Raw genomic sequence first — 12,613 nt, forward strand, 5'->3', positions numbered from 1 at the left:
AGTAAGATGGCTTAAGAATATTGATGAGACATTTGGCTGTTGTCACTGAAAAAGACCAAAGACCCCCACCTCACACGGTGTACAAGAGTCAAGAGCAGAGAGCTGAGAGACAGCTGAGGGGGAAGGCCACAGGACCTGCAGGTGACAGTGCCGTAAAACATTGCAGCCTCCAGGTAGGGAAGACTTTTCAACCTGACACGAGAAGCAGGAGCTATAAAAGGATTGATGGATGGGGCCGTCAAGAAAGGCCATCTCCGGGATGGTGTCTGGCCCATGTAGATGCCAGAGAATCCATGGTCAGAATTTGTAAAGAATTCCCCTGAATCAGGAGAAAAAAGACAACCTAATTTTTTAAAAAGGGGCCTAAGACTTGAATTCAGAACAGCCAGTAAGTCTGTGGCCGGGGGGGTGGGGGGGGTGGGGGGGGGTGGTGCCCAGTGTCACAGACCCTCAGGGAAGGCGGGCAGTAAGTGCGTGGCCGGGGGGGGGGGGGGGGGGGGGGGGGGGGGGTGCTCAGTGTCACAGACCCTCAGGGAAGGGCAGATTTCACTTGAATGAGCTGCTCTCTGGCCCCCACCAGGTAGGAATGTAGCGTGTGAGGGGGGACAGGCGCCTCTCCCAGTCCTCCCCTCCCTTCCCCTGCTCTCTCCCCTCCCCTCCCCTCCTCTCCTCTTCCCTTCCCTCCTCTCCCCTGCCCTCCTCCTGTCTCTTCTCTCCTCTCCCTCCTCTGTGCTCTCTTCCCCTCCCCTCCCCTCCCTTCCTCCCCGCCTCCCTCCTGCCCTCCCCCCTCCCTGCCCCCACTCCTGCCCTCCCCTCCCCTCCCCATCTCGTTAGGTAACCTGTGTGTGGATTTTTCATGTAGTATCTTTATTGGTCCAAGAAACATACATTTTTGTGCAGCATTAACGTGCAGATCCTCTTTAATTATGTACATCAGGGAAGGTGTTGAACCTTTTCATTTAGTGAGGTTTTGGTTTTCTGTATTACGGATGATGTGGCAGTTGTCACAGAAATTGCTTCAGTCTCCACATTGTGCGAGCGTGGGCTGGCCGAGCTCTTTGGGGTGGGGCAGCGGGGGGGTCCCCTGTCCTGGGGGGGCGGCCGCATGGGGCTCCTCCATGTGCCTCACGACCTCTCCCGGGTTGTCGTGGCCCATGTGTCCGGTGCCTGCTTGATCTTCTCAGTGGGTTCCACAGAAGACCCTGTGAATTCAGCGGGGGAAGAAAGACACGGACACACATCATAGCCATAGGCCGTGCCCTCCCCCACGCTTCAGGCCCCAGGCCCCAGCATTTCCAGCCCACGGAGCAGAGTGTGCCCCCGTCACACGGCAGCGTGTTCCGGTACGTCAGTGAGCGCGTACCTGTGTGCTGGCCATTCACTGAGGCATACCCCAGTCTAGCGTCCAGACATTCTGTGCAGGAGCTGACTCAGCAAAGCCATACCTTGATTTAAAACGCACAGGCGATACTTTTGCATACACATAACCACACATCTTTTAACTTATACTCTGAATTGATTGCACTGAGATTTGATGCATCTTCCCACTTTAGTGTGGATAAGAGTAACGTGTTATGATGCATCATTTATGCATTTGGTTTTGGAGTAATTAGACCTTCGGGGCTTGGGGCAGACATAACACAGCTCCATCCCAAACTCGAGGGAAGGTCTTTATATAAGCTGGGATGCTGGCCTGGTGCGGTCACTGACTGCTCCCGGAATTCGGAGTTTCCTCAGGAAACCTTGCTGGCTTCTTGGTTTCTAAACGGTGTCTGGTTCTGGAGGCTTCGCTCAGCTGGAAGCTGAGGTCCTCCTCTGAACCTAGTTGCAGAGCCCCGAATGGGATGGTTTTCCAAACACCTTGCTCCTGACCCTTGCCCACTGAAAAATAGCAGCTAGATTAGGATTCTCAGAGGGGCCTTCTGAAAGTATTTACAGTGGGATTCAAATTTTTTAGAAAATATACTTTTATGAATTTTGTATTTTTGAAAATGAAATTTTAACTTTATTTATAAACAAAATGAATTTCACTTATTTATTTTCAGGAAAAAAGGTCCCAAAGTGCTTTTCTATTACAACCTCAAGGTCTCTCTCCGTGGCAGTGCAGGGGCTCCAATGGCTTAGCGATAGGCTTATGGATCGGCACCTGGGCTGTCGGGGGTGGTCCTGGTCCATGGGAGAAGCCCTTGTGCACGTGGTCAGGGTGAGTGTTTGGGCCTGGTGTTCGCTTCCAAGGTGTTACCCGGCCGGCCGGTCCTCCTCGCTCACACAGCCTGGACTGCCTGAGCCCCAGAGGTGCCTGGTGATGGCTAGTAACTGATGGGATTCGTGACTGGTTTGGGGAGAGGAGTCTCAGATGCCCCGTGGTGGATTCCCCTGAGAAGGCCTCCCACGCCTTTCCCTCATTTCCTTGGGGGTCTTCAGATCTCAAGAGCACACGTTTGGATCTCCTCCGGGTGTTGCTTTTTGTCCTTGGATTGTGAACATTTTCAGAGACACACGGGGGTTGTGTAAAACTGTATGTGAAGGGTGTGCAAGTGGTTACCCATTTTGGGTGAAAAGTGAGGTTCTGGTACAGTCCATAGATCTGATGTTATTTGCTTTGTGATTTGAAATTCGGCCTCGGGGAGCTCGTGGCCACTCTCTGAAACCGGCGCTTTCTCCTTCAGTCAGTCATGAGAGTGACCGCCACGTCAGCGTCCTCATGACGTGCCTGTCACTGCAGGCCGGTTTACACCACTTGTCAGGAGCTAATTTTAAACCAAAAGTGTGATTCCTGGAAGTTTTGCCAGAGTTTTCTTTCTTTTCTATCTGAGAGAATATGGAAAATCTCAGGCAGTCTAAAAGCAGCCTGCTCCGGGTTTAGGTGGTGGCTGGCTTCCAGCTCCATCTTTGCACTCAGCCTGGAGAGATAGAAACAGGGCCTGAATCCAGGCAGAAAGTGCATTTAAAGAAATGATTCTTTACAATGTGAGTACCTGGCCAAGTATTCTTCTGAGAGCGTGTTTGGGTGTCTTCGTTTCCTTGAGCGCCCCCCAGGCACCCGCACAGCTGTTTTCGGCTGGGCCTCCCAGGGCTGTTTCTGTTAACACCCCAGGCAGTTTGTCAGCATCTGGGAAGAGGAGGAGTGGCTCTTGTTTTTTGCTTCTCTTACTGCTTGTGGTCTCTGCAGAAAAGCCACTCTGACAAACACAAGTAGGTATAATGTGGCCGCTAAACAGAAGTGAGCCTGAACAGCCAAGCCAGATAGATGTCCATAGGCCCAGAATTGCTGTTGGCCATCTTTCACTTGGGGACTATTTTGGTTGTTCTACAAGGGGGTTTTCATTTTCTGATTCAGCAAATAAAAATAATGTGTGATGGCATCAAACCTGTTCTCCTTTAAAAGTAAGAAGGACACATGCATTTGCATTGTTCGCAAGGAGTCTCCTTACAGACTCTTGAGTATGAAGTATTTGCACTGAAATGAGAGCGCTTTCTGAAGCCTGGTGCTTTCTCTGTCCTCCAGATGGACTTTCTGGCCGAGACCAGCCCGTGGAGCTGCTGAACCCTGCCCGCGTGAACCACATGCCCAGCACAGGTAAGTCAGCATGCCCGGCCTCGGGGGCTTGGGCTCACCCGAAGGGCTGTTTGGGGGCCCCACCGCACTGGGGATGTCTTGGGGGAGCAGTGTGGGCCATCAGATCCTCTGACCCCTGTGCTCTGCTCCTGGGGTGAAATAGGCTGTCCGTCGTGGAAGTGAATCGGACATCGGCTTGATGCTCCTAAAGAGGCAGAGAAATGGGGTTCTTTTCTGTCTTGAGCTCCGGAGGGTGTGTTCTTCCCAAAGGTGCCAACTGCTCATTTGAGATGTAACCCCAGATGTGATCCATAGGAGGATCTGTGGGGAAAAGCTCTGAGCTTGAGCTGGGGCCAGATGTTCCCTGCCTAGCGTGGTCGGGCTGCTGGTAGCCCCGGGCCTGCGGGCAGGTAATAGCTTCGCCTCGGCCCAGGCTTCTCATGGCCGAGGCCTGTCAGTGACCTTTTCTCCCCGGCGCCTTTTCCTTTTTTTTTTTATTAGCAAAAGAACATCGGCTGTGATTATGTTTTTCATTCCATATGCGATCTTTCTAAGTAGCATGCTTTAAGCAACGTTTTCCAAATCTAGATGGCCGTGGAAACATTTTTTTTTTCTTTTTCTGTAAAACACTTCCCCCTGGCCCCCATCTAGTGTCCTCCAGGATGTCAGCTCACAGCCTGGGCACTGTTTGTCCCGTGTAGGCCGCTCGGCCTTATTGAGAGGAAAGTGTAGCCCCTGAAGGCCTGGGTGTGAGTGCACCATAGAGTCCCAAGCCCACGTTTCAAGACCACACTGCTGGACCCTTGCCTTCACCACGCACCGAGGCCTCTGTCTCGGTGGTCTTGGCTCTGCGGCATCTCCTGGACCCCAGCCTTCCTGGGTGCCATCCTGCCTGCCCTCTCTGCAAGCACTGGCCGGGATGGGTAGGTGGCGGGCCTGGCCCCCATCAGACCGACCCATTGCCTCGCCTTCCCCGGTCCCCTGAAACAGAGGCTGGAAGTGTCGAGGAAGGGAAATCCTTCTTTGCACAATGATTCTCTGCCGTCTGCCAAGCCTCTGTCCTGGCGTCTCCCCACACACGAAGCTCCTGTTACTTCTCTGCAAAGGCCCCTGGATGGCGCTCTGGCACTCCGTGTCCCTGGGGCCGGCGCTCGCCTGGCCGCCCCCCAGGTGCTCACAGCGCACTCTGTCTTCTGTTTTCATGCCTCTTCTCCACCCTCCTTCCGCACGCCTTGACTTTGACCCCAGGTTCAGGGAAGGAGGCTTCAGAATCGCCTGTGAGACACTCAGGTTTTAATTTCAGCCCATGTAAAGTAAACCGTGCCCATTTTCACTTCCTCTTGAGTTCACTTCGCCAGTGTTACTGTTGTTTAAACACGGAATCCTTGTGTGGTTGGGCATATTAAGGCAGGTTCCTAGTGCTCCCCCAGGTGTGGGGCAGAGGAAGAGACTTTCCAGACAGCCCCACAGGCCATGGAAGTATGTGCTGTTTCCAAGTGGACCAGAAAGAGGTGGGCTCCAGATTAATTTTCTGGCTTGGGAAGGACACACGGCCTGTTGAGACCTGATAAAGGACTCCCCCTAGCTTAGTGTGAGACAGCCTGTGGACTTGAGATTTGTACTGAGGTCTGACCTCATTAGGCTGATCATTCATTTTGTGGATGGGGATAGTAATGCCTTCTCTGCAGGATTCTTAAGAGGATCACATATATGTGTCTGATTTTAGTAGTTCCTGGACAGATGTCATCTCTTCATGTCCCGTTGAGAGACACACTGACAACGGCATGTGACTTAACTGTGACAGAGCTGGTTCAGGATCTTGGGATGGTCCTGATGGGCCTCTTCTTTGAGGGGGCCCCCCCCAACTTGAGAAGTGGTGTCTTGGGGAGCGTGCCTCTATGGCATTGAAGCAAGTCATTTAATTTCCTGGTCGCCAGATCCCCATTGGTCAGAGTTGGATAATACTGCGTTTCCGGCCTCACCTGCAGTCAGCATCTGCACTGCCCACGCCCATGGGCAGCCGGCAAGGAAGGAGGCGCGTGCGTGCTGGTAGGTGTGACGTTGGTCACAGAGCTTGCACGTCGAGGGCTGCTTCAGTGAGGGGCCTTCTTCACCACTCCGTGCTTGGTCATTTCACCCCACTGGAAACTACATCCTACAAGAAAATAGAACTTGAAACTTAATGTGAAAACTTCTTTACAGCCACATTGTCACGATACAGGAGTAGATACGTTCTTCGACGTACTTTTCTGTCAATGCCAGTTTGCCCCGGGAGATTTTCTCACAATTGAGTTTGACCTTGAGCACCCTCATGACGCTCGGCAGTATGAAAACAAACCCATACGTGTATGTGATTTGCAGGAATGACTCCAGCCTTCACATGGGAACTCGTACTCTGAGTGGGGAGTGGCGCAGACGGCCCTCTGCACTGTTGGTCTAGTCTCACTGCTGGGCCGTTCTGCTTGTGAATGGCGCCATCTGATACTGGTTCTCTTTACGTGCGGTCGGTCCTTATGCAGGCTGACATCAGAGAGAAAGCAGTAGTCCTCTCCGTTATCTGTGTGCCGTCTTGAATTGAGACGTGGAGTAATTCATATAAGAATGATGTCTCATGGTAGAAAAGTCTGTATTATAGAAGAAAAAAGCCAAAATGCTATTTAGTTTGGGTTAATTCTGATTTCTCAACCCCCCCGTAACTTCTTCTATGTAAACTAGGCTTTCCTTGTTTTCAAATCTGTAATTGTAAAATAGTTGCATCATAAACGAGAAACCATGCAGCCGTTTTGCCCACCCGTCACGTAGAACCGCTCTTGTTACCGTGACGCCTGGTTAGCGCCCCATTCCTCTGTTTCTTGAAGAAGTGGAGTAACACGGTTATGGACACCTGTTACCCCTTCCTGGAGGCCGTCCTTCTTCTTCCCGGCTGGGGACTTGGGGTGCCGGCACGGTGGCTGAGCCAGAGTCCTGTGGAAGGCACATCATCGGCTCAGTTAGCTGGGGAGAGATGTCGGAGTTTGAGGGGAGTGGGAAATGCCCCTGGATCATACAGCCACCTGAGCCAGGTGTCTGGGTTATAGGGGACTTGAGAGACATTTAAGGAACTCATTTGTGAATCATTGTCATTTTTCTGAAGTAACAGACTTTTCCCTCTGATTATAAAAACAATGTGTGTTTATTATGGAAGAGAGACATGGTACCCCACGTGTTGGGAGTTGGCTTCCAGCACTGGAAGCAGAGCTCACTCGGCTCTGCACAGTGTGGACGCTCAGCAGCCTTGATTGAGTGAAGGGGTTAGAGAACAGTGCCTCCATCATTCCAGGAGCAAAGTGGAAGAAAACAAGACTGAATAAGAACAGGGTGCACAGGACCCCTGGGTGGCTCGGTCGGTGAAGCATCTGCCTTCGGCTCAGGTCATGATCCCAGGGTCCTGGGATTGAGCCCCACATCGGGCTCCCTGCTCTGCAGGAAGCCTGCTTCTCCCTCTGCCTCTCCCTCTGCTCATGCTCTCTCACTATCTGTGTCACTATCTCTCTCTCTCTAAAATAAATAAAATCTTTACCAACAAAAGAACAGGATGCACATATTAAACACTGTTGACCCGATGGCATGCTCAGGGACTGCTGTCCATCACGTGTGTACTCATCATGGCAGCCGAGTGTCCTCGCTGCCCTGCGCAGCTCCACCTCATGGAGAGGGGACAGGGATCCTCAAGGCAGGAGCACTCTCTCAGGACCCCCAGCACGTAATTATGGGGCAGGACCTCCTCTGCTCTGTGCTGCTGCAGGAGAGACCACCGCCAGCAGTGCTGTGACCCCTGCGCCTGGGGGAACGTGGCGGCTGGCTCTAAGGACGGGAGCTGTGCGCAGGAGGAGCTCCAGCATGTTCCGCGGGTATGGGATGCAGGCACCATCGCCCTCCATATGTGTGCCCCTAAAGCATGTGTGGCCCAGTCAGGCAGGTTTCTGTTTGAGGCTATATAACAAAGGTACAGTTTTTAAAAGAAAAATGTGGATTCTTGAAGAAACTACAGAAACTCGAGAGACCTTACCCAAACTAAGAAAAAAGTGAGGTTTAGCTTTAGCTGTGGATTCCCACATCTTAAAAGATATTTGACCCCCACACTGTCAAGGGGTTATTGGATTTCTTGACCGTCCTCTTGAATTTTGGAGCAGAAGCTATGGGAGGCTAGCTGGTGCCAGCAGCTTCTGCTGCCTCCCAGGCATGTTTCTTATACTGTTGTTTAATTTTGGTGAGAGAAAACACATCTGATGAGGTAAAGGCAAATATGAGACATGCATGACCCCCTAATGAGCCTGGGAAAGTGCCAGAAAACCTCCCTGTTGGCACCCGAGGTGATGAGTTCCCTTAAGCAGTAGCTCCCCTGGGAACCACGCCCCCGAGGTAATTCTCAGATGCCGCTCCCTGTGTGCCTGTGATGGGAAGCTGGGCTCTTCGGGCTTGAGATGGGGCACGGCAAAGGACGGTAAAGTGTTGTGCTGCCTTGGGTGGCTTCTGCCCAAGTGCCAGGCGGGGCTGGCAGGACGGACACCACCCTTCCTCATCCTGGCTCCATTGTCACTCCCTCAGGCGGGAGGCTGTGCCGTGGGGAACGCGCTCTGCCCTGCCCGCAGACGCAGGTGCGTGTGGGGCACCCCATGCCCATCGGCTGCGCTGCATGAGCATGTGCCCCAGCGTCGCGGGGGGCCTGCTGTGCTCTTCCTGCTTGATCATTTGCTTTCAGGTTTGGAGGAAAACTGAAATGTAGAACATAAAGAGACAAAGTCAAACCCTGCAGTTTGAAAGCTTGAGGGGTGAAAATCCCACAGTTCGATTCGCTCAGCCTAAACAGATGTTGAGAAGTTTTCCACTTCCCTCCCTCCAGCAGGTTCGCCCGAGAACCTGTGTGAGCAGCCGTGACATAAAGTTAGGCCCGCTTTAGGAGCCTGTGGTCCACGTAGCCTCAACCCCCGAGGGTGATTGCAGCTGCGTCCACATGCGCCTGTGTGGTGTGCATTAGGAGCTGTTCACAGGGGCCTCGGAGTCACTTGTGGGAAGTCGTTCTGGACAGAAGGATGCCGCCCTGCCCCGTCCAGCTTCCATCACTGCCTTCTTCCGTAGCCGTGCTGCCAAGGAACCCTCAAATGCCACTTTCCCGTCCGTGGCCGAAGGTCCTCACCAGTCAGAATTGTGGAAAGCTGTTACTTCCAAGGCCTGCCCACCCCGAGTACCTCCTTTCTCAGTCCTGTCTGGGCTCCCAGCCCATCTCCCTGGGACTGGCCAGAGCAGCCTGGCTCTCTCCATGCTGTGTGCTCCTCCCCACCCTTCCATCAGGTCTGTGCCCTCCTGGGGGCAGTCTGGGCGTGGGAACGCCACCGTGCCAGGAGCAGCATCTCATGGGGCACAAGCACAGAGCATCCCTCACTGTCCGTTTGTCCTGCCCCTTCCCTTGCTTGCTCCACTCCTGTGCTCTCACTTTGCACTCCAGACTGAAAGAAGTGAGCGCAGAGTCAGGCCTGGGGCCCAGCAGCTCTGCAGGTCTGCCTGACTCAGATGGGCTGCGTGGCCTCAAGCAGGCGCCTGGGCCTCTGAGCCTGGGCGGCCTCTGGCGTCACGTGACCGCTCAGCCTGGCAGGGGCTTCCCTCAGCTCCCCACCGTCTTCTCCGTACCCTCTTGTCGGCAGCAGTCAGGCTCTTGTCTGCTCTGCTCCTCCAGGGTGACCACCTCCCTCTCCCCCAGCCCAGAAGCCTTTGTGATGGCAACCCTGGGACTCCTGTTGGAAAGGCAGCAAAACCAGCCCATGCAGGGAACCTGACATCGAAATGCTTTGAGTTATGTGGAGAATGTCTCCTGTGAGGGTTCCGGTCTACTTGGGCTTTAGCTCTGTGTTTTATAAAGTTGGAACCGTGTCTGCTTTTTCCTGCATCAAGTACCCAAACCTACTCAATGTTTAATGCTCTGGTGGATGCCGGGCCTGGTGAATGGGGTGGGCCCCGGAGGAGGACTCACGGAGCCGTGAAGCAGCGGGCTTGTGCCGACTGCCATGCAGGTGCACAAGAACCTCAGGGGCTTCATCTGAAGTGAAGAGCGTGGCAGCGCGAGCCCCCGGGGGCCCCAGAGTCACAGGCTGCCGGTGCTCCCAGGAGCTCTCCCTCTGCCCGGGGGCCTGAGCGTTAGGGAGAAGAGGGACAAAGGCTCTTCAGATCACGAACCACAGCGCCCGGCCCGTTCCTACAGACACCTCCCCAAGTTACCCACCGGCCTTGCTGCTTTTCTTGGAGTCCAGTGAATTCACTGGTGGGTGGAATTTACAGAAGAGAAGATGGATTATTTCCTGAGTATGGTCCTTTAGGGTGTAAAGTTTTGGATTTTGCGCTTTTGTGCCTCAGGATGGTGTTTTCAGAGAAGAGATAGGCCTAACTCTCTTGTGTCTGCTTCCTGTCCTGTGAACCCAGCCCCTCTCCCTCCCCTGTGCCCAAGGCACTCACTGACATTGGCCTTCGTAGGTGATGGAGCATGGGCCGCACCCCACAGCACTGGGGGCCCAGCAGGAGGGGAGCTTGCAGCCTGGGCTGTCCGCGTCCCAGAGCTGTGGGCTGTCGGGGGACATGCGGCGCTTTGGCTGACGGCGCTGGCCGTTCTCAGATTCTCTGGCCACGAGCCCCGCGTGTGCAGGAGAGAGGACAGGCACCCTCGGCCCCCGTCACTCACCACCTGACTCCTTCCTTTCTCTTGCTTGTGCTTCCCTGCGTGCGCACTTGAACCTCCCCAGACAGGCTCTCAGGGACGCCGTTGGAATGCTGGGGAACTGGAGAGAGGGACGTGTGTTGACGTTTTCAGTGCCGAATGTGGCAGAAGTCCCCATTCATTGCTGCCCAGGTGGAGGGCGCCCTGTTCCCACCTGGGCGTGGGACCTGGCCCAGCGGCCTCCTCCTGGCGTGCCACTGTCCTTGAGGGCAGAGCCGGCAGAGGGGCCAAGGCACAGCTGCGAAGGAAGTGACATTTGCCCTCAGAGTGACGATGTGGTCTACCGTCTGGCTTGTGGATTTGGGCTTTGAAAACAGTTGTCTATCTGCTTGGACTCTGCCTTGCAAGGGGTTGGTTTTCTGGGCGGTCCCGTGACCCCACTATCTGCTCATCTTTGGGAGAAGGCACCCGGGGGTGAACCCTCCGGGGTGTGGCTGGTCCTGGTGGCTGGGGGCTCCCCTGCCCTGCATGGGCACATTGTCCATCAGTCCTGCCAGCCTCACGGGGAGGGTGTGGGCCTGGGCCTCCACGTCCACGCTCTCAGCCGCTCGTCCACATGAGCCCGGATGTGGTGATGGCTGCAGTGACCTCAGGATCTGCGTGGACGCAGAAGGTAGGGAACATCCCTCGCTGTCCTCCTGGATATTTGAAGGAGATTATTAGGTAGAAGGAAGGGTTTTTCCCCAGGCCGACTTTTGTGGTGTTTGTGATCAGAAGCGTCACCCATCGCAGACACGTGCCCAGGACTGAGCAAGGCATCCAACGTTTGTGCTTTTGTCTTTTCTCACCAGCTTTGTGTCCTGCACATCCAGGCAGTGGTGGGGAGGGACACGAGCCAGAGAGTCTGTGGAGCCCTCACGGGGGTCTTCGGGACCTTCAGCCCAGGTGAGGGAGGCGGCCTTGCCAGCTTTGTCCAGCCTTGCCCAGCCTTGCCCATGTTCTGCCCGAGACAGGATTTCGTTTCCAGTGGTCCTGTTTACTATGCATTTCAGTCACACGGCGGCCACCATCTTTGACGGAGAAGTGCCCGTGTGGGGAGCCTCACAGCAGTGCCAGCTGCCCGGGGTGCTGTCAACCCAAACCCAGACCATCTGCATCTCCAGGCAGCTCCCGAGCAGCCCAGGGGAGCCAGGCAGGAGCGGGAGGCCAGGCAGCAGGTGGGGGCCGCTGCTGTCGTCTGGAGCCATTGTGGAATGGGCTGGTGCTCCTCTCAGGCCGCGGATGCCTCAGGGAAGCCCTGTGTGTGGCCGGCCTCGGGGCAGGCCCACTGGGGGGACTCGGGTGTCCGCGTGGCTGTCCTGCCTCAGCTCCCGGGCCAGCCCCACAGCATGAGTGGCTCTGGAGGTAGCCAGGGTCTAGACATTTTCAGGAAGAACATGGGGGTCGGGTGGGTGTGGTGGCGTTGGAGTCAAGGGCACGCTGTGTGTCCTGTGAGCTTTGTGTGTTTACTGCCCTTCAGAGACCCAGCTTCTGCCTCTGCCTTCCTCTGATGCACAGTCAGTTCCTGGCCTGTTGACTCCCAGTCTTGTCTCTGTTCTGCTCCTTGGGGGCATCATTCGGATGTTCGTGTTCTAAACGCTCAGGTTGAACGTGACACATTAATTTTTAACCTTTGTTCCTTCGGATGTCAGCATACACGTTTACACACTTCTCTGCGGGCACAAGGGCTAAGTCCTCATTTGAAGTATTGGTAGGTTCTCACTTGAAGTATTTAATTTGTAGCCTCCTTAAATTTTGTTTGATGGTTCTGTTTTCTTTGAAGAAATGAGATATTTAGAAGTGTATTTCATCGAAGGTATGAAGTTTTTGAAGACATCTTTCCATTACTGATTTCTCACCTAGTGTATCATGGTTGGAAATGACCACGCCTGTGAAGTTGGTTGAGGTTTGCTTTCTGGTCCGTTTTTGCGAGTCTTCAGGATATACTTGAGGAGAGCTGTGTTCTCTAGTGCTGGGCGCCGGATTCCAAATGTGCTCTCACCAAATCAAGCTCGGTGGCACTGAATTACGTGGAGCGTTGGGATGTTAGAAGTGCTGCAGAGGGAAAAGCAGGAAGGACAGATGGCATTCTTGGCTGTGGGTTTCTACAATTGCCCATAAAGTGGCCTAGGAAGGCCTTGCTGTCCCGGCGCGGGGCTCACCCATTCGCTCACTCGTGCACCCGTTTGTAGTGATGGGGACGTCTAGGTGCCAGGTTCTGCCCTTGGCACTCGGGATGCATATGCTTAGGAATGAAACAAAGATCCCTCCTATTTGCAGAGCTCATCCTGGGGGAGAGGGCAGCCGGTCCGCACACACGGTGAATGAAC

General features: G+C 54.4%; 1 protein-coding gene across 5 annotated transcripts in view; it reads left to right on the forward strand.

The window, feature by feature from the left end:
• HDAC4 (histone deacetylase 4) overlaps positions 1–12,613 on the forward strand; it is a 292,587-nt gene that overhangs the window by 135,850 nt on the left and 144,124 nt on the right. For all 5 annotated transcript variants that reach the window (XM_088021462.1, XM_088021465.1, XM_088021464.1 and 2 more), the window contains one exon: positions 3,509–3,580. In XM_088021462.1, the coding sequence (XP_087877588.1) occupies positions 3,509–3,580 (72 nt within the window). The remainder of the gene's footprint in view (positions 1–3,508; positions 3,581–12,613) is intronic.

The sequence above is a fragment of the Eumetopias jubatus genome, unplaced genomic scaffold, assembly GCF_037043125.1.
Source record: "Eumetopias jubatus isolate StellerSeaLion01/CBP00866 unplaced genomic scaffold, mEumJub1_p1.0 scaffold_3, whole genome shotgun sequence".
NCBI classification, from domain to species: domain Eukaryota; kingdom Metazoa; phylum Chordata; class Mammalia; order Carnivora; family Otariidae; genus Eumetopias; species Eumetopias jubatus.